This window comes from Psittacula echo (assembly GCF_963264785.1).
Source record: "Psittacula echo genome assembly, chromosome: 6".
Lineage (NCBI taxonomy): Eukaryota > Metazoa > Chordata > Aves > Psittaciformes > Psittacidae > Psittacula > Psittacula echo.
Window position 1 is genome coordinate 67,591,159 of NC_137743.1, and position 23,104 is coordinate 67,614,262.

General features: G+C 37.5%; 2 protein-coding genes across 7 annotated transcripts in view; one reads left to right on the plus strand and one right to left on the minus strand.

Moving 5' to 3' along the window:
* The first annotated feature begins 29 nt into the window (after positions 1-29).
* On the plus strand, positions 30-8,970 carry SCRN3 (secernin 3). Its single transcript, XM_080620441.1, has 7 exons — positions 30-244; positions 394-575; positions 1,331-1,530; positions 2,216-2,428; positions 5,033-5,195; positions 5,546-5,726; positions 6,614-8,970. The coding sequence occupies exons 1-7, from the start codon at positions 77-79 to the stop codon at positions 6,767-6,769; spliced, it is 1,263 nt and encodes a 420-aa protein (XP_080476567.1). The 5' UTR covers positions 30-76; the 3' UTR covers positions 6,770-8,970.
* A 1,301-nt stretch (positions 8,971-10,271) lies between these two features.
* The window catches only part of GPR155 (G protein-coupled receptor 155), a 28,207-nt gene continuing 15,374 nt past the window's right edge, over positions 10,272-23,104 (minus strand). For 5 of the 6 annotated variants that reach the window (XM_080620415.1, XM_080620413.1, XM_080620414.1 and 2 more), the window contains 9 exons: positions 21,933-22,017; positions 21,762-21,852; positions 20,428-20,701; positions 19,673-19,774; positions 17,903-18,036; positions 16,269-16,364; positions 15,258-15,322; positions 14,396-14,533; positions 10,272-12,259 (listed from right to left, as the gene is read on the minus strand). In XM_080620415.1, the coding sequence (XP_080476541.1) occupies positions 12,037-12,259; positions 14,396-14,533; positions 15,258-15,322; positions 16,269-16,364; positions 17,903-18,036; positions 19,673-19,774; positions 20,428-20,701; positions 21,762-21,852; positions 21,933-22,017 (1,208 nt within the window). In that variant the 3' untranslated portion in view covers positions 10,272-12,036. Of the gene's footprint in view, positions 12,313-14,395; positions 14,534-15,257; positions 15,323-16,268; positions 16,365-17,902; positions 18,037-19,672; positions 19,775-20,427; positions 20,702-21,761; positions 21,853-21,932; positions 22,018-23,104 lie in introns of all 6 variants that reach the window. The other variant, XM_080620416.1, reaches the window with a different exon arrangement.

The following is a 23,104-nucleotide window of genomic DNA, read 5'->3' on the forward strand; positions in this document are numbered from 1 at the left end:
GGCGGGCCTGAACGGCGGCCCGGCCCCGCCCCGCTCCGGCACCGCAGGGCCCCGAGAAGCGGCCGCTGCCACCAGCATGTTACCGGGGCCGCTGCCTCGCTCCTGCGACACCTTCGTGGCGCTGCCGCCCGCCGCGGCGGGGGCACGCGTCGTCTTCGGGAAGAACTCGGACCGGCCGGCGGACGAGGTGCAGGAGATCGTGCACTTCCCGGCCGCCGCACACCCGCCCGGCGCCGTGCTGGAGGTGAGTGCGCTGGGGGTGGCGAGCCCTTCGGGAAAAACCCTATTTTCTGTGTATTTTTAGCCCGCGATTTGGTGGATTAACCAAGGTGAGATGCTCGCCAAAGCGATAGCGGGAAAGGTAAAGCTGTTGCGTGCTCTGACTTCTTGCAGTGCACTTACATCACGATCGAGCAAGTGGAGAAGACCTGCGCCGTGGTCCTGAGCCGGCCCGCCTGGCTTTGGGGGGCTGAGATGGGCGCCAACGAGCACGGCGTGTGCATCGGGAACGAAGCGGTGTGGGGCAGAGAGGAGGTGGGCGATGAGGAAGCTCTCCTCGGCATGGACCTCGTAAGGTTTGCACGGGCTATTCTGGTAAATGGCACCTAACTCGGAACTTAGTTTTGAAACGTGTGGCTTCAGTTGTATAAGGATATACGTGCGTTCACTGTCAGAAGACATGTCTGCCTGCTGTTCTAGAGCCATGGTTAAAAGTTAAGTATTTCTTGGCACAGGCATTAGATCTCTGCCAGGAGCTGGGAGCCCATGAGAGGTATTAGACACGAGAGCAGAATCTTCCAAGGAAATCATCAGACGTTTTTTCTCTCTACAACATTGATGCAAAACTGAAACAAGACATGTAACGAGCACAGCTGGACCTCAGGATCTAGTGTGAGGGCCTTTTTCTAGGGCCTGTAGTCATTTCCTATTTCCCTCCTCTTTCACACATATATTTTTAAGTTTCAGTCTTAGCTACACATCTCCACATAAATAATGCAGCTTCTTGTGCCTGTCTTACTGCATGCCAGTGTAAGTCCATTAACCTACAGCAGACTGTCAGTCCCATACCTGCACAGGTATTATAGACATTTCCTGTCCTAGGCCCACTGTCTCCCTTCTTTTCTCTGTTTCTATTTGGTTGTTTTTCCCCATGTCAAGGACAAAGAGGACCTACTTCAAAGCCTTTAAGTGATTTGCTCCTTTCTCTTACTGGAGCATACAAGCATCAGGTACATATAGAAATAGCATTCCCAGTCGATTTGAATATTTAGACTATATAGTTTTATGTGACATTTATAGTTCCCAAGATAACATCTTCCTTTTGTTTCAGGCTTGGACTTGAGAGAGCAGACACAGCCGAAAAGGCTGTTACTGTCATAGTCGATTTGCTAGAAAAATATGGACAGGGAGGAAACTGTATGGAGAACCACATGGCATTTACATACTATAACAGCTTTCTGATAGCTGACAGAAAAGAAGCGTGGGTGCTGGAGACATCAGGAAAATACTGGGCAGCAGAAAAAGTAGAAGGTATGGATGATGCTCTTCGTTTTAAACATTTCAAATGCAATGACAATTAGCAGCTCTCCACTTTTCATTTCATTAAGGCATCATATGTATGTGTGCCTGTAAACAACAGAAGTTGCTCCCTAGGTCATCAGTATGCAGTGGCTAGCCCTTTTACAGAGGAGCTGAGTCACAGGGTACCTTTTCAGGGTCAGAGGACCAGTTCTGCACTTGGAAAACAGAGGGCAGCAAGAGGGTCACAGCGTGAAAGTGACAGCATTATGTGTGGTTATATTGTTATTATTTATTGTTATTATTATGGATGTTGGCAATCAATGACAATTCCATTTGATGGCAGAGTAGCACTGACAGGATCAATGCATCGGGCCCTCAAGTGGCTGATTCTTCCAACTGACTTAAGAGGACAAGATTTGGAGGTCTAAGGAAGAACATAAAGATAGGAATAATCAGGGCAGAACCTGAAGTATGATGTTGGAACTAGAAGTGAGTCAGAACTGAGTGCCAGTGGAATTTCAGTCAGAAGGATATATACAGCCAGGGAGAGAGGGCCAAAAATAAAATCACAGGACTCTCAGATCTTGTAGAAAACTCTTCAGTGCATAATTTACTTCAGTAAGCTAATTGTAAACAAAATGCCAATAAAAATATTCAGTGTATTAAAATGATTCTTTCCTTACCTTACAAACAGGAGGTGTACGAAATATTTCCAACCAGCTCTCTATTACAACCAAGATTGACAGAGAACACCCAGGACTGAGGGAATACGCCAAAAGCAGGGGCTGGTGGGATGGGGAAAAGGAATTTGATTTTGCTGCCACGTATTCTTATGTAAATACTGCCAGAATGACTACATCCAGAGGACGATATTGTGAAGGCTATAAACTTCTGAACAGACACAAAGGTACCATTTTTTATATATATATTTTAAGATACACAAAGCATTTAGTGAGCCATATTAATTTAAATCATAAATGATTAGACATCTAATGTGGGCAGTCATTCATGTGATTTGGTGAACCTGAACTTACTAGAATAACTTTTTGCCCAAAGGAGAAACACTGAAGTCTTCTATCCATTATTGCCAATTTGTTGGTGAGGCAAAATTAAGTAAGGGTCAAGTATCAAATACACAGCTACACTAACAACACTGAGAGGTCACATTCTGACCATACCACTAAACACTCTGTCAGACCTGCTTTGAAGCATTTTGCTATGCATTATTACTAAACTTGTGAAAAAAAAAAAAAACAACCCAAAAAACAACCCCAAAACAGAGGCTAAAGCGGACTCCCAGTAGTTGCAGCCACAAACAGAACCTTATGAACAGCTTCAGTCTGGTACTAGAGGCCTACATAGGCCTCTAGTTAGGCCTGCATAGAGGCCTAAGACAACAGCGCAACATTCAGATACGTAACTTGCATTTATTTTTTGAGATTGGTTTTAAACCTTTGTAGTTTCACAGTAACTGCTACTCTAACCTTGTGCAGTCTGATAAAACACACTGAGAGCAGAACAGAATGTTTTTCTGTCTACACAGGTGCTCCTAATCACTAACTTATTCACTTATTTTTCAGACCTCTATAGAAAAAAGCTATTACTTCTCTTCCAACTTGCATGCACCTGGCAGGTTTTTGCTGTGTCTGTATTCACTTGCTCATTTGAAGTAATTAATCTGAACCCAAATTACGTTGCGCCCCTGTGTTTTTTTATTTATTTGGCTGAGCTCTGCCAGACCGGGTTTAGCATTTAGTTACTGCATCAGAATGAATCACCTTTTGCTATCCTGCCCTAGTGATCATGTAAATCCTGCATTCTTTTTGGGAATTGCAGGTTCTGAATACTGAAAGCATTTTCATAATACCTGTATTTACTTGTATTATAAAAATGCTGAGATTCTATCAGTGTTTTCATTCTAAATCCCCATTTTCAGGCATTTAACTGAGCCATTTTAAAAACCACACTAGGTGTTCTGGTTATCAGCCTCGTATGATTTCAGTTTGTTTAGATTTATTTTAAATAGGTGCCCTAACTAAAAGCTATTTGGTTTATAGCATCAGTAAAATCACTGGTTTGTTAATGTATTCTTCCCAGCTTTTTCACGCAGTGGCATTACATTTTTTCGAGGCTGCCTACCATGTGAAGACCATTTTTAGATAAACATTATTTCTATTTCAAAAAATAGGGAATGTATTTCAGGAATACAAAATAATAAAAATGTCTAGTGGAAAATATGCAATACCTTCTTTCCTGCTGGACAAGTTGCCAACTGGCAGTTGACAAACTCATTGGTTCTTCTTTTAATATCCCTAATTCATCTAGCTTGCTGATTGCTTGAATTCTCTGACTTTCCCAGGCTACTGTGGGAATACTTGAGTGTTTCCTTTCTGAAACGTAGTGCTGCATGCCTGTCCACAGCAAATTCAATTGTGTATAAAAAATAATACTAGAGAAATCTGACTCAGCAGCAGAATCATTATTTTAAGAGAAAACCGCAAGGCAATTTAAAAAGAAGTATTTATGCAGGTAGAACTTCACTGAGGGAAATGCTAAAAGATTAAATAGTAGATGACACCTTCAAATAAAGTAAAGTTGCATGAATTCCTGTTTTCTGCCATAAGCATACCCTCAACCGATACACCAGAAAATTACTGCAAGTGGTGCCTGTTACAATATTGGATTTTTTGGTGATACTGTGCTGGTATTTAAGCTTCAGTGTATGTTATACACAATCAGCGATATCATTTGAACACTAAATGCAGAAGCATATGTGGAAAGGGGTTTGTGTCACCCAAGAAGAATTCAAAGAGACATTTGGCAGTACACCTCACATAAGTAGTTGATTAAGACTTCTTTACAAATGGATGTACTATTGTAGTTTCTGAGCATAGAACGTGTTATTCCAGTGCATCCTTTCTATTGTCAGCTTAAAGCCTAAGTGCTTTGGAAGGTCAGATAACTGAAAATAAATAATAAAAAAAGGAAGTGTCAAGTCTTGGTGTTTCATTTGCAAAGTTACACACAAAACTGTGCACAGTTATTTTTACATTTCTAAAGCAACATAGTGGTATTAACTGTGTACAAATACTAATAACTATTATAATGATTTATCTTCCATGCAGAGCTCAGAAATTTCAGCCTTTAATTCAAGCTGCTAATTTTCAACTGAAAAGTTACTGTTTGAATGACCATTTGCTAGCCACATGTATTTTACCTTTCTGGGAAGCATCATGTGTTGTCGTCGTCCTCCCCCTTCTCTAAGTCATAAATGTTACAGCTCATTATCACCTACTCCTTGAAATAAATACTTTGGGGAAAACAATAACATTTTAAAGTGTATTACATGTTAAGGTGTGCTGTTGAAAGGATTATTTTTTTGTGCCAACAAGGACAAACTAAAATTGGTATTGCCTACTAAAGGAAAAAGCAGCCAGTTGTAAAGAACATGCCATTTAGTTGGTATTACAAGTAGCGGTATGTGTAAATAATTGTATTGTATCTTTAATAGGATCTATCACTTCTGAAATAATGATGGAAATTCTTCGTGACAAAGAGAGCGGCATTAATATGGAAGGTGGATTTATGACAACTGGAAGCATGGTGTCTGTATTGCCTCAGCAGCCTAATCTGCCATGTATTCACTTCTTTACTGGAACTCCAGATCCTGCAAGGTGATGTGGCAGCAAGGAATTAGGATAAAATTCACAAATATCTAAACTAAGAAGTGAATGCAATTTTTCTAATTATATTCTTTTTTAGTCCATCCCGTCATGTCCTTTATTGTCCTCCCCTAAAAAAGCACAATCAAAAAGCAGGAGGAACATGATGTACATTATACTGTATACCAACCTATTTAACGAAACACTGCTACATCACTGACTTAAACATCAGGAGATTTTTTTTTTTTTTTAAAGACATTTCTTAAAAGAAAGAATTAGAGGAATGGGGAAAATACAGCAATTTACCAACTCAACAATTTTATGAAAACTATCAGTAAAGGATCTCTGTTCTCTCTTTCTAGGTCTGTATTCAAGCCTTTCATTTTTGTGCCCAATGTTACTCAGTTGCTGAAAACCAGCTCCCCTACTTTTGGCCAAGATGATCCAGTTAAGAGGCAACCACGTTTTCAGACTAAGCCAGATCGAAGACACGAGCTCTATAAAAAACATGAAAGTGCTGCTGTAGTTATGGAAACTACCGAGGTACATTGATTAAATTAGATTTCAATGCAAGCAGGTGGTTTATATAAGCTCACATTTTGTTAAGGTGTTACCACATAATGCCCTTTGATGGATTGTGAAGAACATTGTAGTGTACCAGAAGCAGCCCATGGTGTTGGCATCTGGCAGGCATGTTTCAAACGCTAAAAACTGCAACCAGCATTTTGCTGTACTCTCAGGCGTAGCCACAGATAGGTATCTGTAATGCTCATCTTGCAAAGCAGCAGGCCACACATACTCCTGGCACTAGTCAGATAATGGGGAAATACTTGAGCAGCCACAGGCAAATGTACAACTCCTGGTAAGAGTACTTAAAACTCTTCAGGGCCCTGGTCTCAGGCAGTAAGGAGAGCATGCCTTTTATCATTGCTTGGTATGGACAGGAAAGGAAACAGGATCAGAAAGGTAGAGGGACACAACGGTGAAGCAGGGATGTAGTTGCTCGCCTTAACAGTAGCATCTCTCCTATTTACAGTGTCCTGGGTTCAGCAGTAGCAGTCAGTTTTTCTCCTTCTTAGTAGCTGGTGCAGCGCTGTGGTTTTGACTGCTACTGCTGAACCCAGGACAACAGATACATGTTCTAAAAAATAAGGCACATGCCCACTTATATTTTGGTAGCATAAATACTTGGAGAGCTTTAATTTTGTTCATTTTCAGTCCATCAGACAAGGATGTAGGCAGATGAAGATATTACATATCAGGAAAGATATCTAGGGAAACCTATCATAGTGCTAATTTCTACCAACACAAACTTGTACCGCAGCAACTATTAAGAGGTTAAAATAGGGACAGTAGAACAGAATTTTGTTAGGGTGAACACTACATGCTCTGTATAGCTTTTAGTGAAATACGGACATTTCTTTCTGCAGGGCAAAGGTAAAGAGATGCTGAAAGATATACAGGAGTTGGAGAAACAGAAGATAAATGAAATGGAATCAATCCTGCAAAATGGATGTCTCGACACTAGCCAAGCAGTTAACCTTTTTTCACAGTGTGTAGAAGAAGAACTCAAAATATATAGCTAAAGCTACTATTTGAATGTGGTAAAATTCAGCTTTATGATGAACTTTTCTAAAGAAGTAGCTATATAGATTACATCTTATTTTCAATATGCCAGTTAGTATGGACAGTTTTAAAGATGTGCATTAATATTCAGGCCAAACAGCTTTTGATTGTATGAAGCAATGCTGAAAAGGTTTTTAAGAGCTAGGCAGTGGCTTTGTCTGTACGTGGCATAAAGCTGTCAGCAGAGATTGATTTTGCCAAGAAACAGATGCAGTTAGACTGTAATAGCTTGATTAAATTGGGGAACAACCCCGTCTCCGAATGAAGAACAACTCAGATTTGGAGAACTCTGTTCTACACATGTAGCTTTTACAGTCAAGATAATCATAGCAGAATTTCATATTGCCAGAATTAAAATGGCCATGCTGAAGGACTTTCTAAAATATATAAGCTATTACTTGCACTGAATAAAAACAATATGCAAAGTTAAGTAAGATTGGTATTCAGATGTTTGATAAAACCATTCTAAGGTACATTTCATATATGAACCTTCTATTCCTTCAGTGCAAAATGAGGTTAAGAGTTCAAGGTGTATTAGAACCAAATCACAGTTACAATTCTAGCATGATTTGTTGTGAAATCTGATTACATGGAATTCAATGATGCAAGCACTCTGCAAGTTACCACACAATTTTCACTTCCCTGTCTTATTTTCCCCACCCCGATACTGAAAAATAAACTTACTTACATACAATATGATCATTGTCAAATTAATTCTGCAATACGCTTTATAGCATCATGTGGGAGTTTTTTAATGCTTCCTGAATTGTCACTTTTTAAAATCAGATAAATAGAAAGGAAGATGCTGGGGCACACAAGTATATTCATGTACTCAGTGGGGCACGTACACTTTTACTTCATATAATGCCTTTTAACCATGACTTGTCTTGCCAAAATTACTAGACTACAGAGCTAATTTAATCAAGCTTTTTTGCTCTGCCAGGAACTCCTTCCTCCCTGATCCTGCTTAACAGTAAACAGGTGACACCAATTTTACTATCTCTGGCAAGAGACAAACTGAGCAAACAACAAAGAAGATTCTGGCTTTACTGTGTGATCAAGCAGGATAAAAATTATGACTGGAAGAAAAAAGCCCAAACAAAAGAAAAACTCAAAACCCAGCACTTCTGCAAACCTTCAGAAGAAAACATGTAGAGTGAAATGAAGCATTAGAGCTGCAGTAACAACAGTATGTGACATGACAGCACCCCCACAGCAGACCACAAAATGACCATTCTTCAATTTTTTTTCTAGATTTAGTCAGTTTCTAGAGTCATTCCAGATACTAAAGGTGAGGCTACACACATGCATCATTTTGAAAACTGTTCTATCCCCCCACTGGTAAAAAAAGTAAGTATAGGCAAACAAAAGAATATATATACAATGAAGTTTGGAGAATGAGTAATAAAATTCAGAACTTGGCAGAATTTATTCTTCCTGATGCTACAACGAAAGTAGAAGTTAATTTAGGATACCATGTTCAGAGCCACAGCAAGAAACTAATGGGTCAGGAAAGGTTCATGAACTTGTTCTAGTGATCCTGTATACCAAGTGGCAGTAGCAAGTAAAATAGAGTAGGAGGTAAGACACAAGGTAAGCTTGAGTTCACTCTGACCCCTTTTGTTGCCAACAAAATTTCTTAAAAGTTCAATAGTACAGTGGATATTTATGAACTGCATGGTATATTTAATCAAATTTTGCTGTATTTACCTCTTTTCCTCATGGATGTCTATATCTGACAATCGTGTATCTTTTTCCTATTTTTCATCATCTGCACTATCTCTTTGATAACTTCAAAGCATAAATAAATACCAGGTAAAACTGCTGGAAATCAATGTATGAGTCAAGTTTACAGGTAGCATAGCAAAACAAGAGAAACAATTTTATGCCGCAATGCAAATATAGTGAAGTTACACAGGAATGAAAGTAGTGAAGGTGGTGGGAAAAGCCTTTAAGTGAACTTTTTGTCCACTTAATCATGGGGTGACAATTTACCAGGTTAAGCATATTGGTCTGGTTGTAATATAGGCAGATACATTCCAACTGTTCCTCTAGTTTCTGTGCTGCTTTTTTAAGTGACTGGTCTACAGGATACAAAGTAAAATCAATGTGATGTGTGGTGACAGATCAAGCGATGGCCAACAGAGTACAGAATATTTTGGTACCTTTTTTTCCCAGAGATTTCATCCTCCTAGAACACATGCAGTGTAAAAACAGAAAATGAAGATGAGATTAGGAGGAATAAATACCTCCCCCTCCAACAACCATACATAAAAAAAAAAGACCTCAGAATGTCCTCTAGAGGGCAATCTTTGCATGTATTTCACCTAGGAATCCCGTTATGGCTTATTTTAACAGGTCTAGTGATACATGATCATGATTGAAAAAAGCCCGTACTAACATTGCTACCTAGAAAACTAAAAATTTCATATCTACCCCTGTCCATTATCATAATCATTATTAGATTAGTGCTAGAAAAAAAGATCCAGTGTTTCACCAGAGGCTCCTCTGGGCTTATTTGTTCAGTGGTGTTTTCATGGGACATCAGTTCAATAAACTTATCCCAAACTAATCCACCTTCAAAATAAAAGGCTCATTGCACCACTGACCACATCTTCAAGGCAAAGTTATTTCTAATCACCAAAATTTCACACATCAGTAGATCAGCTATTAACATACATCAAATTGTCAACGATTTTAAAGCTTGCCAGTGCTCCTTGGTAAAAGCAAATATTTATCAGATAAAAGTTCATTACTTTCTAAAACTATTCAAAGTCTCTTCTTAGCTGCCAGAATTACCCAGTGATTTAGAAACAGATGATCATATCCCATATTTCATTCCTAGTTTCTTTAGTTGGACTAAAGGGTATGATGCAGCAGTCACAATGTTGTAACAATTTAAGAGAAATTGGTGTCAGTTGTTAATTAAAGGTGTTAGATTTGTAACAGGGAGCCTTCTGTAAGCAGATATTTTGAGCAGTTATTTACTTAAACCAGACATGTTCAAATCTAGAGAACAGCATAGCTGTTGTAAGTAAGGAGGGAAGGGCAGGACTTTATGATGAAAATGAGAAAAACAGGAACGCAAGAACAATGGCTATGCATCGGACCATAAAACTTACCCAAGATCAACGTCTTCAACATTTGAAGAACAAACAAAACCCCATGTATTTGGTAAGTAGATGATATTTGGTAAGTAGATTATAATGTGAAATGTTCATAAAGATCCACTTAGGCTGCTAGATGAAAACTGGTATGTTTGTGTAAACACCCATTAACAAGCCATGTGCCTATTTAAAAAGCATCAAGGGTGGATATAAGAAATACCAAATTTGAAACCCAAGAGCCACTTAAGCAAATCTCCCAGAAAATCAATACATTTATCATAAATCTTGACATGCATGCATAACCCTCCCACACCTCACAGCACATCAAAGCTCGGAACTCTGAAATCAAGTAACAGATTTATTGACAAGTTACAGTATTTAGAAGCCAGACATACTCATGGCTTCTCCTCTTAAGTCACACATATCTAATTATTCCAAAATACTTGATATAGCTGTCTTCAGTACTTGTAATGGAAATACACTATTGTTTTCCTTTGTGGCCACAGCCTGATATGAGTATCAATTATTCTGCTGCTGGAAAACATTAAAATATGTCAGTTTGTATAGCACACATATGCAGTTGGATGCAGTTGTGTTTCTGTGCACACTGCAGAAGTGCAGTATGACTGACAGTAATAGGATTTTTTTTCCAATCTAAGTCTTGCATGGAGTTAGAGCTACCATGAAACAACTGTTTCTTGAACAGTAGATTATGCTGCTAAAATCACTTTTAATTCTTAATACAAAGTAGGTGCATAGGAGCTGTAATAAAAATCCGTGTACTAAAAAAACCAAGAGCAAAACCAGGGAAAGACTTTTTTTAAAAAAGGATGAGAAATTATTCATACGCTTGAGCAAAAAAAGTTATTTTTTTGTTTTAAATACCTGGGATCCTTTCCCTCACTGCATGAAATTTTTGTATAGATATATAAATGCTGTTCCTGCAGTTTTAACAGGGCAGCATAATGGCTATTGGATACTACAGTTTGTCTTCAACCTTTGCAAAATACTGCAGAAGACACACTGATTATCAGATTCTGCCTTCAGTGCACAGGAATCTGAATGACACTACAGTAACTATTTAAACATCGTAGGAGGATACCTGAGGCTTATTATAAACCTGTGTTAGGCAACCAATACTAAAACTTTAGGATCTTTAGCTACTCTAAACCCCAACTTGGATGTTCAGTTGGGATTCTTTATATAGTAGATTCAAAAAGAGTCACTCTATTTCATTTAAAAGGTTTTAGGAGTTGATAAATATTTTCATCTTGACTTGCACAGGTATCCAGTGCTTCCATAACATCTTTACTTGAGGCTGGCACTTCTGAATTAAACTAGAAAGGTTAAATTCGGAAGGCAAAAATCTACTCTTGACAAAGTTACTACCACCATAAGGCAAAAGTACAGAACCACTTGCTTATCTGAAATTCCATTATCTCATTTCCTAATCTGGGAGAGCAATGGGTATCTTGAGGTTTTTAAGATTTGGTAAATTTGTACAAAATCATTATTTGTTCCACTCAGTATTTCCTGAGCTTTAACTCTCTGACATCAGAATGACGTCAGAAACAAGCCACCTGATCTGAGGTGTAAACAACTTGAACAAGTTCTTGGTGTTAGGAAGGAGTGGAGTATTAAAATCTGAGATATGATAGAAGAAAGCCTACTTCGATTAAATCAGGAGATGCCTGACTGTAAAAAGGAATCAATATTTTATATTACACTAAAATATGGAAAACATACAGCAACATGAAAAATACCCCTCATTCATGTTGGTTTTTTCCACTGTGGCACCAGTCACTAAAGCTGCTGTTATAATGCCTCTATATAATACGACAGTGACACATCATTTTACTATTTGTTTTGCTCAAAATGGAAAAAAAATGCTCTAAATCCAGAGCATCTTGTTTTGTTCTATTGCATTTTCATTGGAATGCTAAGTATCACTTGCTACCATTTCTTTCAGAACAGACACAAGTAGAACCACATCTCCTAACTTTACAAGAGAGAATAACATAATTCTCTGAGAGCCCTGAATACTTCCAATTTCAGTGGTGAAGGCAGAGGAGGTGTTCACACTCACCCCTAACTGCCTGTACTCTGCCTCCATGCTCAGGTCAGTGGCTCTCAACTGCAACTGATCTCTTAGGAATAAAGCGGTAATACAGATATTCATCCCGAAATTCAAATTCATTTGTAATATGCTGGATGACGCCTCCTTTCATCAGTCTGTCTCCATACACCACAGCTTCACCACGGTCAGAGGCAAGGCCAACTTGCATGAGCCAGTTCACCAGGTCACAGCCAAAGAAGATGCCAGTGGAGATCTTTGCACCACACCTGTATGTCAAAGGAATGATTCACCCACATGTTCTGTAAATCTGGTATCACCACTGCACGATGGGGAAAGGCAAGGAAAAATAGCAGGAAACAAGGAAAGACATCATGGCAGTTAAGAGCATGTTAGGAAGAGAGTCTGCAAGTTTTCTACATTAGGGACATGCCAATGTTCACTACCTTTTCCTACAGACACTTCAGTAAGAAGCAAAACGAATCTACAGCTATTTCAGGCTTGTGCAAAGAAACTTCAGTGAACATAAGTAGCAATTTTCCTCAAAGCACACACAATGTAATTCTATTTCTTGGATACTCACTTCCCATCTATTCATTAGCATGATCATTTCTGCAACAAAATATGAGTTGAGTGCAGCCCTCAGCAACAGGGACTCAATCTGCACTTCAATTCTATTTTACGATTTCTCTACAGTTTTAAACAGACACTACCTGCTCACATATATTGTAAACAAAAACTATTTAAGATGCAGATCCAGTTAAATATTTACCACACAGGCAGTACTAATAAATAAAGCCTTTACAGCAAGACTAATTTTCTTTTACATATTTGTAACACAATGTCACTAACCACCTACCTAGTGGCAGTAAAAATACCATTCAGAAATTTAACTGAAGCAATGAATGTTGCTAGTTATCTAAAATCTGCTCTATGTAACCAAAGTGCAGGGTTTCTGAAGATGATTAAAAGCTACACAAGACAGTAAACCCCAAACTTCTTTCTCTAATTTTTTTTTAAGTCAAAAGCAGTAGAAACACAGGGCAACTGTTAACCTCTAATAGCAGAGAAGCAAAAATACATAAAAATCCATGATTACAAGGTCTCAGTATGGTATGTTTAAATCAAAGAGGATAGGATCGAGTTAGATGATTATTTTAAATGAAAAGATTAATGCTTTCTTTTGACTCACAGGGAGAAATAAGGCATGAAACTAGTTCTGCACAAGCGTAACATTAAAACAAGGAAGCAAAAAATGTCAGATTTTGATGTATTCTCAGGTGGATATATGATTAATAAAAACCACAAAACACAACCAAAGGAACAGCCCAAAGCTCAAGAAACCACAATAGCAGCAGAGGCACAGGAAACACAGCTGTGAAACCTGCTCTATTTCAAAACTAACATTTTCTAATACTTCTTTTCTGTCTGGCACAAAGAAGCAAGTCCTTGAACTGCCATACTCCATTTTTCCTAAATGGACAACTTTATTTCTTATGGAACATTACTGAGTTCTAAGGGGACTGAGCAAAATCATGATGCTGTAAAAAACAGTTATGGAATACGGTTTTGGACTATCTGACCATTAAAAGACCACCCCATTACACCAAACTAGTCTACTTAAAAGCTCACATGATAATAAAAGTCAGAGTGTCCTATCAGAAGAATTCTGCATGTCTCCACTTCACACAATAATATCTAAAGTCAGGCAGAACCTTTTTCTTGCTCTTGCTGCTTCTGTCTGCATTTCTCTTCTTGTCCACCTACACATATCTGAATTTATAATCCTTGGTTTGGGTATCGTAATTTGCCTCTGAAGTTCTGCTGATCTCATAAATTGAGGTTTAGGCCTCACAAGAGGAATAAGCAAAAGAAATTGTATGAACTCAAAAAGTGTAAAGGTCCTAAACCCACAATAATGTCATGTATTGACTGGCCTCCAAGTACACACTGACGTAAGTTGTAACTGTAAGTTGAAAAGCTATTTATTAGTAAACACTCCGTCACTTATATACTGATACATTTTTAATCTCAAAACAAAACATATGAAAGGTCTCCAGTTTGACAGAACTCAGACACATGCACTCTATTACAGGCATTATCATATTTTTCCAGAAAGATTTTCTCTCCTGAACTCCAGGTAAGTGCAAAATTTGGGCAATACCTTAATAATATAAAACTTTTTATAATTTATACAAAACATAGATAAGATGATGTGATAAATTGCCTCAATGTTTCAGTGTGAGACTAAAAACTGTTACTGCTGGATTCTTAATCCTCACTGGGAGGTTTGAATAAATATACCACAACAGGTATTGGCCACAGACATTAAACTGCATTTAATTATTTCCAGAAGGTGAGCTATGACCTTTGTAACAGGTTATATGGGCAGGGAGGAACCTTACCTTCTGCCTTTGACAATACTTTTGACACAGTGATCTCTATGATAATGAACAAACTGTTGACAGGTCATCCTGATTTCCTCAGGTACACAGGGATCTGTGTGCCCTGCTGCTTCTCTTCCTCCCCAAAAGAACTCAAGTCTTAAAAAAGAGAAGAGAGAGAGAAAATAAATGAAAACTAGTAAATCAAACAGAGGCATTTTAAAGAAAATTGCAAATAATAGAACAGAACCCATAGGAAGCTTATTGCAACTGTTTCATTGAGTTTGTGCCTGATACTTTGTATACAATCTTACTAATATACTTGTATGGTCTTTGAACACTGGGAGGTTTTATTCTAGGCTCAGGCAGAAGGAAAGAGACTAGCTGGGAGGCAGCTTCAGCTGCTGTATTCATATCACAGCCAGCTAGCTCTGAGTTAAAGATGGCTTTGTACAATGTGTGTATCCACAGTGAGAGTGTCCATCCACACAAAATACTTGTATGAGGTTATGAATACAGGACTTTAAAACAGTGATGACAGATGTGAATGCTAAACCAGATTCCAAGTTTTAATTTATCAGCTGAGATTATTTCTGAAGATCCATCATCTCACTGATCCAATCACATCCTTCACCATGATTTGCCAAAGATTTTGTCTATAGGGAGCTTGTGGGATTTTTGTCTCAGGGGATATCATTAGGATAGGAGTAAAAACTCATGCACAGTGAACAGCAATTAGCTCTCTGCAACTGGGATAGAAAAGAAATTTGGAAGATCAAACAAATAGTAAATGCAATGCAATGGAACTGAACACTCAATACCCCTTAAAAGTTATTATCATTAATAATTGAGTTTATAGGTGTAAATGTAAAGATTTATTTACCTTCGCTTGAATGGTAGAATGATTAAATGCTTATCTAAGCCGAAAATACCAAAGCAAATGAAGCCCTGGAGGAAAAAAATACAGAAAGAGAAACATTAAACAAAATCTTTAGTTTCTAAAGAACAGAAATAAAATGTTAAAAAACTCATTGCCAAAACACACATGAAAAGTATCCCTCTTCTCTAGATACCATTCAAAACGCATTTTGTTTCTGGTTTGATTTTTCATTTGGGACTTAAAAATACAGATTAATACATAACGGCACATCAAAGAAACTCTTCCTATCATTACATAGCCAGTTATTTAAATCTACCTTTGTTAATGTCAAGATAAGAACTGATTTGCTGTCATTTGAATGCTAGAATACTCTCCAGTTAATTCATTTTTCTGTGCTGCTTTTGTATCAAACCTCCTATCATTACTTGATACTGCAGTGCATCTTGTAGGCACACCTGTCCATGGATCTGTAAAACATTTCTCTAGCAGGTGTATTAACATTGCCTTGCTTTCACCTTCACATGTAACAAAGCTACCCTGGGTAGGTTTGCACTGAAATAGGCCATGGGCAGCTGGAACAGTCACCCATCTAACTGTCAGCTATCAGTTAATGGTGCTGTAACTGAAAGAAGAGATAACTTAAAGCTTTACAGGAAAAGCATCCACGTAGCTATCTTGCATCTATTTATTTAGTTATACTGGTGTAACTCCATGGAAGCAACACCGGTGAAGCTTTCTGGTACAAATGTGACTAAAATTCTACTCAGTTTCCATGTGCATTTGCCATTCAGTTGCCATTTGTACCTTTGAAAGTGTTCATGCACATAAATGACATGCATCATGATAAGAGGGCTATCAAAGCAAAAGAAAAAGCTTGAGGAAACAAAGGCAAAACAACATAAGGAGCTGGTGACTTCAGTGTTGCTTGAGGACTTCAACTTAGAGTGCTTGTAAGCAGCACCTGCTGCAATACCCACTAACCAAGTCATTTTCAGGACAAGCATTGATAAGTACCTGACCAAAATTAAACACAGCACAGAAGAACTGCAATTCCACATACAGCCTTCCAGGCTCTTGGTTGAACAGCCACCACAAACAACTGGAAAGATTCTGTTAAGAAAAACAAAGAAAGAAAACAAAAACCACAAACCTAATCTGACTGTTAAAAAATCAAAAGTACTTTCTTACTCTTCACAATTCCTGCACAATTTTCACTGTCTTTACTTAACAAATGATTCAGATAAAGTCAATTAAGAGGGAATAAGCACCTTAAAACATCATTTCAATTCAGATTAATAGCTCTGGGGAGAGCTTGGCTGTTTTTAAGCAAAATTATGGAAAACATACCACTGTAGAGGTCCTACCCCTCACATGGTTACACAAAAACCTTGCCTTAAGCACACTTAGGTATTCAATCTAACACAGACAATATTAGCCCAGACAGATTTGCAGTATTTGTCTTTAGGCCTGTTTAGCTGAGACCAGTGACTTCTACGTATTTTCTGCATAGTTAAGATTGCAGTAAGCTGAAGCACATACCACTTCAGCTATTTTAAATACCTGACAGAAGGAAAAAGCCTCTAAAGTTAACCCCTTTGGTTGTAAAGGCTAATTCTTTAATGTAACTGGTCTCATTTCATACTATCTGTGTAATCATCCAGGTACAACTAAAACAGAGGCTAACATTTGGGACACCTTTTAAATATAGAAGCTGTAAAAAACCCCAATATTACAATGGAATATTTGATAAAGGAAAATTGAGAGAGGGGAAAACTCCCATTTTGTAATTTAGCAGAATCTGAAATGTAACAGTAGCAGCTATTAAATTAGAGTTGTGCCACACTGTCCTGCCTTGCAGTATTATATATTTGTGCCATAGTATTTTTCATTTCAAATAAAAATAATTCCCCTATTTGGCATCTACAAGAAGGTCACCTTTGAGCATAATATTCAAACAGACAGTTGTTTCTCATTTTAGCCACAGTTCAAAATTCAAATTCTATCGCTATGCACTACATTCTGGTATTTCACTTTTACACAGGAGCAGCCACCTTCAGAGCTGGGATCTAGTCAGTAATAACGCGTGGCAGCACCAACTTAGCTACACTGCCACCAAACCACCGCTAAAAGCAACAAAACTGCAGTTTTTCATTTTAAATAAAGTTTGACATTATTCTTCATTACTAAAGCATCACAGAGAAATCCAAGTTCCAAATATAAGCACAATCAGATGGAACAATTTGTGTTTAGTCTCCTTCAGAAGTAGGATTTACTTGATATTTTTAATTGATTATTGTCTAGGGAAAAAGACCAGCTCTTGAGAAATATGGGAAGAGGAGTGGTAGTGATGATTTCATTACTAAATGACATAATCTCATTTTTTTTTCCCCTTGAGTCTTCTCCAGTGTGGCTTCCTCACTAACATCATCAATCTTAACTTGCTTTCAATTTGTGATGTGGCACAGAAAAACTAATTTTATGATATCCCTCCTCCAGTAAAGAACCAAAATAAAGCCTCTAATTTATTTAATGAGTAGTTACATGATGACTTGGAAGATTTTTACTGGACTGTCTACATGGCTTCCTAAAAATCATTCCACCTCAATGACTTAAACAACGTGGGGAATAAAAAAAACCAACATATTTACAGCAAACAGGCCAACAATAAGAAGTAGGCACAGCAGCACGTGTCTGGCCAGCTGTTTGTCTCCAGTCTGTAGAAGCTGTTCTTCCTGTGCCAATACACAAGTTCGAGCACTGCAATGACTTACGCACTGATCAGCTGAAAAACAAATCAGGATTTTTCATTAGGCTTCTAACATGTTAATGTAACTTGCCAAGTTAAATTACCTTGTAAGCATCTGCAATGAAGTCACACACACACAATATTAGCTTTGACCATAACCTATTCAGACATCTATTCTCAAATGAAACAGTGCTTCATATGTGCTCCTAAAATGAAGAAACTTTCTGCATCAGAACTCTTCTTTCAAAAGTTTCATGGAAAGTTATGCCATGGTAAACATTTGAAAACACTACTAGAAATAAACTTAGAATTAATTTCTGGAATAACTATTTCAAATATACTGTCAGCTTGAATTTTTACTCTGTATCTCAGCGTTGTTGAGCTCTAGACAAGTTCTGTAACTATATTTTTAACATGGTATACCAGAACACTCAAAAAGAGCCAAACATACTGAGAATGGATGCTTGGCTTCCAGCTACAGAGATCTAAGGAATTCTGAGTGTCTTCCCCTAGATGGCAGTGAAAAACTTCCTGGCAAGGAGATACATAAGAATTTCAACCAGATACCTGTCACAGTACTCCAGTGGGATAGTGGAAGGATTTTTAATTATTGCAGCCAAAGTTACACAAGTGTGTTCATTAAAATTAGCTTTTACTGATGTATGGTTCTGAAGTGCTCACTCATTATGTCAAAAAAATTTCCACTCAATCACAAGATGTTTTCTACTTTATCTTTTAGGATAAGAAAATTAAAGTGGCCTTCTTCTATTACTGAAAGACATTCTTGTGATGCTTGTCTGAATTACCTAATAGATAAATAAAATAGTTGGCAATAGGTGGAAAGCTAGCATTTTGTAAGAGGAGACACAACTAAGTATGTTTCAGTGTGAACTATTTAGATTTGTTCAAAGTTAAGTTGCATCCAAGCAAAGCGTAAGGATATGAACTTCCTTGTAAGGATGTAACAGAAAAGAAAAAGGAAAATAGCTAAAAGGGAAACACTGCACTGCAGCTAGCTTTGATTACTGAAAGTGATGTACGATGAGAACGGGCTGAGCATGTGCTGAACAGTCACTTTGATTCAATTTTTTTCTATTTCAGTGACCCCTAAGGCCCCCCATAGTCAACTTTCTCCATCTTTTTTCCCTAGACATGAATAGCACAACAGCATGGACATTTGATCTAAGCTGCAATAATTACTTGCTCCTCTAGACCTCATTCACATTTTTCATTCACTTGGTGCATGATTACAACAAAGGCTTCAAGGCTTTTTCAGAAGACACAAGATACGAATATGAGGATGTAAAAAAGTGTGTTTAAGTTGAAAACTTCAGGCAAAGTAGGGTTATACATTCAACATCCTAGCATCCAAACAAGGCAATGATAGAGAGGTAAAGTCTGAATGCTCAAAAGGACATGTTAAAGTAGCTTAGTAGTAAAAAAATAATCAATCCAAACCAACTGTACGCCTTGAGCACTGAAAGATTACTAATAACTATCAGGCAGAAGAGAACAAACACCTAATCAATTCTAATGCTTGAACTGAATATGAAATACAAGTTATTCAGATAGAGTTGAGAAAACAGCCCCAACAGTTTATTTGTGAGAACAATACACATAAATGTTGTAGAAGAGTTTGTAGTATTAAACCAAGGAGACGCTACTGCTTTACCTGTCTCAATTGGAAGAACCTTGCTTTCGACAGCATTTGACACTGTTTTGCTTTCTTTAGCACAGGATAATTCACCATTTGTTGTTTGACAAGAACAGCAACCTATTAAGCATATATAGTAATAGGATAGTTAGCTTCCTTCACTACCACAATTTATTTTCCAAGTATAACAATATATTCTATATAGCTTTAACTATTATGCTCCAAAATAATCCAAAGGAGAAAGCAGACTTATTTTTTCCAATTTGCTTAGAGGGTAAATGTGTTATGGTACTAATACAAAGAAATACATAGCACTACCACCATGAAAGAAACATGAGTACTTTTAGCTAGAGGGAAATCATCACTGGAAGTGATCAAGAAGGCTACAAACAAAAAAGGCAGATTAGAAACACACTGAGTAGCAATGCTGTTGGCATATAATTCATTCTCAGAGAGACAGTTTGGTGAGTAAACAATCTAAGACACCTCATGGACTGCATTTACCACATCCGTATCAAGATACCACTACTTACATAAAAACCATACACATGTTTTCTTTCCTGTCCACTTACCCCATCCTTACAGTGATAACCATCAAACTTCCCCTAAAAATGTAAACCTAAATCCTTAGCCTGTTGTATCTAGATTTATTTGTGTCCTAGTGGAACACTTGAAGGTCTAAAAAACCATCTTTCCCTGGCCAGAATCATATTTGGAACATTATTTTATTGTATTCTGAGCCATATATTCTTTTGCAAATCTATTTTCTCTACCTCTTGCTGCTGATGGCTGTGCAGAAGATCCTGGAGAAGGCTGTGCAGAAGATCCTGGAGAAGGCTGTGCAGAAGATCCTGGAGAAGGCTGAGGCACAGTGGCTGAAACTCGATTCCCCTCACTCCCTCCCACTTCAACCTCCTCCGCTTGGCTACGTGGTGAATACGGGTTCAATACCTCATAGCTTGACTCTTGCCTATTTCTGTTCATGCACATTAGTGAGATACCTGACATCAATATACTGATGAACAGGACCACTGCTGTGGTAATTATCTGTTAAGAAAGCGAATAAAATACATTTAAATATATATATATATAAAAGAAAAGGAAAATAAGTGCATATATCTAACTTCTGTATTTCAAAAACATACTAAAAAATGCATCTGAATAAGAGTTTTCTATATTTACTGCTCTTATATCTTGTGGCACTGAAAGAGCCATCAGTACATAAGACTAATTTTCCTTGCCTGAGTAACTTTTTTTCCTTAGTGGCACTCCTATTTCCATGCAATCCAAAAGCATCCCCTCATCATCATGTTTCCCTTCAAGATAGTGTTCCAGCTTAAGTTCTATTAAGGTACCTGTTAGTTCCAAAGAGGAATGTCCTCTTATCGCCCTCTGGCACAGTGCTAATTTCCATGTTTTTGACAATGGGGAGCATCATATTAATTAACCTTTCCTCTAAACATCTTCCACCAATACCCAGAGTCCACTCGAGACTACTTGTGAAAGTGCCATATGAATAATTCTGAGAGACTCATAGCCTCTATTCATAAGATGGAGGGAAAACATGGCAAATATCTATGCTAGTGCACTTTACATCCTCTGATACGAGGAACTATTTATTGGTAAAAACAGTAGTTCAGGCTCAGGAATTTCAACCCATGATTGTGCAGAGAAGTGCAAGCAGTTACTGCCACACAGGTAACGTAGATACTATCTATTACAGACCAAAGGCCATTAATTAGCTATTGGATACTAACAATTTTAGATAATTATCAAGTGAGACTACAAATTAGTCACCAGGAAAAGGACTCTGCAATTCGTTACCACTCCTAAGCCTTTATTTGGGAAGCCTACTCCCTCTTTTTCTTAGTCATAGTTGCTTAAACATCAAGGCGCTTGTTCAAACAAGTCTTCCTAATGGTTCATTACAGAAATACATTTTTGTATCAATCTATAAGCATTCTACAATGATACTGTTATTACGGAAGCCTGTACTTCAACTGAAAGCTACTTACATAAGAAGCAAATAGAGAACACGATTTCTCAATAATGTATTGGACATGGCAGAAGTTTGAAGTGACAAGAACAGAACATATTCAATTCATACCTGATATTTTCCATAGAAAAAGGCAGAGTCAATACTACTGCTGTTATGTTCACCAACAATTAGTAAGATTCCCACCAGAAGTGTTGGGACTCTGAAAGAGAAAAATAGGACAAAGTAACATATTCAGCATGCTCCCACTAATTCTACAGGGAAACATCCAAATTAACTTACCCCCATCCAGCTATGATAATAAACCCAATGGGAATCTTTACTGTTTCTCTCTTCCTCAATAGAAACAAAGAGAAAGACAGAAAACCTACAAAAGAACCAAAAGAAATGCCTTGCTTATTATTAAAAAGGAAACTGACAAATACAGTCTAGAAACTCTATGATGTGACCTGCTCAATAACTAAGATATTTTTCTCAGACAGACCTTCAAATAGTCCAAAATTGCTTTTCTAGTTGCATACTGAGAAAGTAAAATAGAAATACCTATTACTTAAAAAAAAAAAAAAAAATCATATCAATAATGCAACATTGAAGAAATGTCAGGACATTTTATATTAAACACCCACTTATAAATATCTAAAAAGGTTCACAAGTGTATAAAAGATATCACAAGAACATTTAAAAGACAAGTAACTAACTTCTTAAAGTATCAACAGCAGTTGTTCTAGACTGGCACTCTTAAGCAGCCACCAAATTATGTTGTATTTGCCTACAACATTTCTTTAAAAACTGACTAGTCCCTTCTAAAGTCATTGATAAATTTAACAAAAACATTTTATGTATATTTACATATATAACTATATATGAGTATCTTCTGGAACAGCCTATTCTATTCACAGCTCAGAATCTCAGCAACATTCTCCATGCTGAAGCAAAGCTAGTATTTACATTAGTCAGTACTAATCATGAGCTACCCATTTCAGCTAAACACAAACACAAATTACTCCACAAAACCACCACAGACTTCTGGACTGGAGAATGGCATAAAAAAAAAGTTTCCTGAATACTCAAAGTCTCTTTTTTAATTATACATGTAAAGTTCTCTGAGCTTCTTGATGCAGCTTTAAATTCTGCCTATTTCAAGGAATTCTTTCATTAATCACCTACACCTACAGAACACACATGCTTTCAGAAGTTATCATTGCTGTGCGAAAGAAATGTTAAAGCTGCTTTGGTATTTCCTTTCACTCTGTATTTCCTACTTTTTTGAGTCACAAAGTTTTAAAATCCACCTAATGCTAAATAATTAAAATCTTAACTCTACATTCATTTAAGAATTGCCAATAAGATTTTAACTAGCTGGAGGGCAACCCACCACACTCACACTACTTAGGATTGCTTCTGCCTTCAGAGAGGGCCTAGCTTTTGTTACAAGCTAGCAAGGCTGCTGCGCC

Bases quoted from the DNA above. Each gene is read 5' to 3' on its own strand.
- SCRN3 (XM_080620441.1), top strand. From the start codon at position 77: ATGTTACCGGGGCCGCTGCCTCGCTCCTGCGACACCTTCGTGGCGCTG. The intron at 245-393 runs GTGAGTGCGCTG...GACTTCTTGCAG, and splicing joins CGCCCGGCGCCGTGCTGGAG to TGCACTTACATCACGATCGA. The intron at 2,429-5,032 runs GTACCATTTTTT...TATCTTTAATAG, and splicing joins ACTTCTGAACAGACACAAAG to GATCTATCACTTCTGAAATA.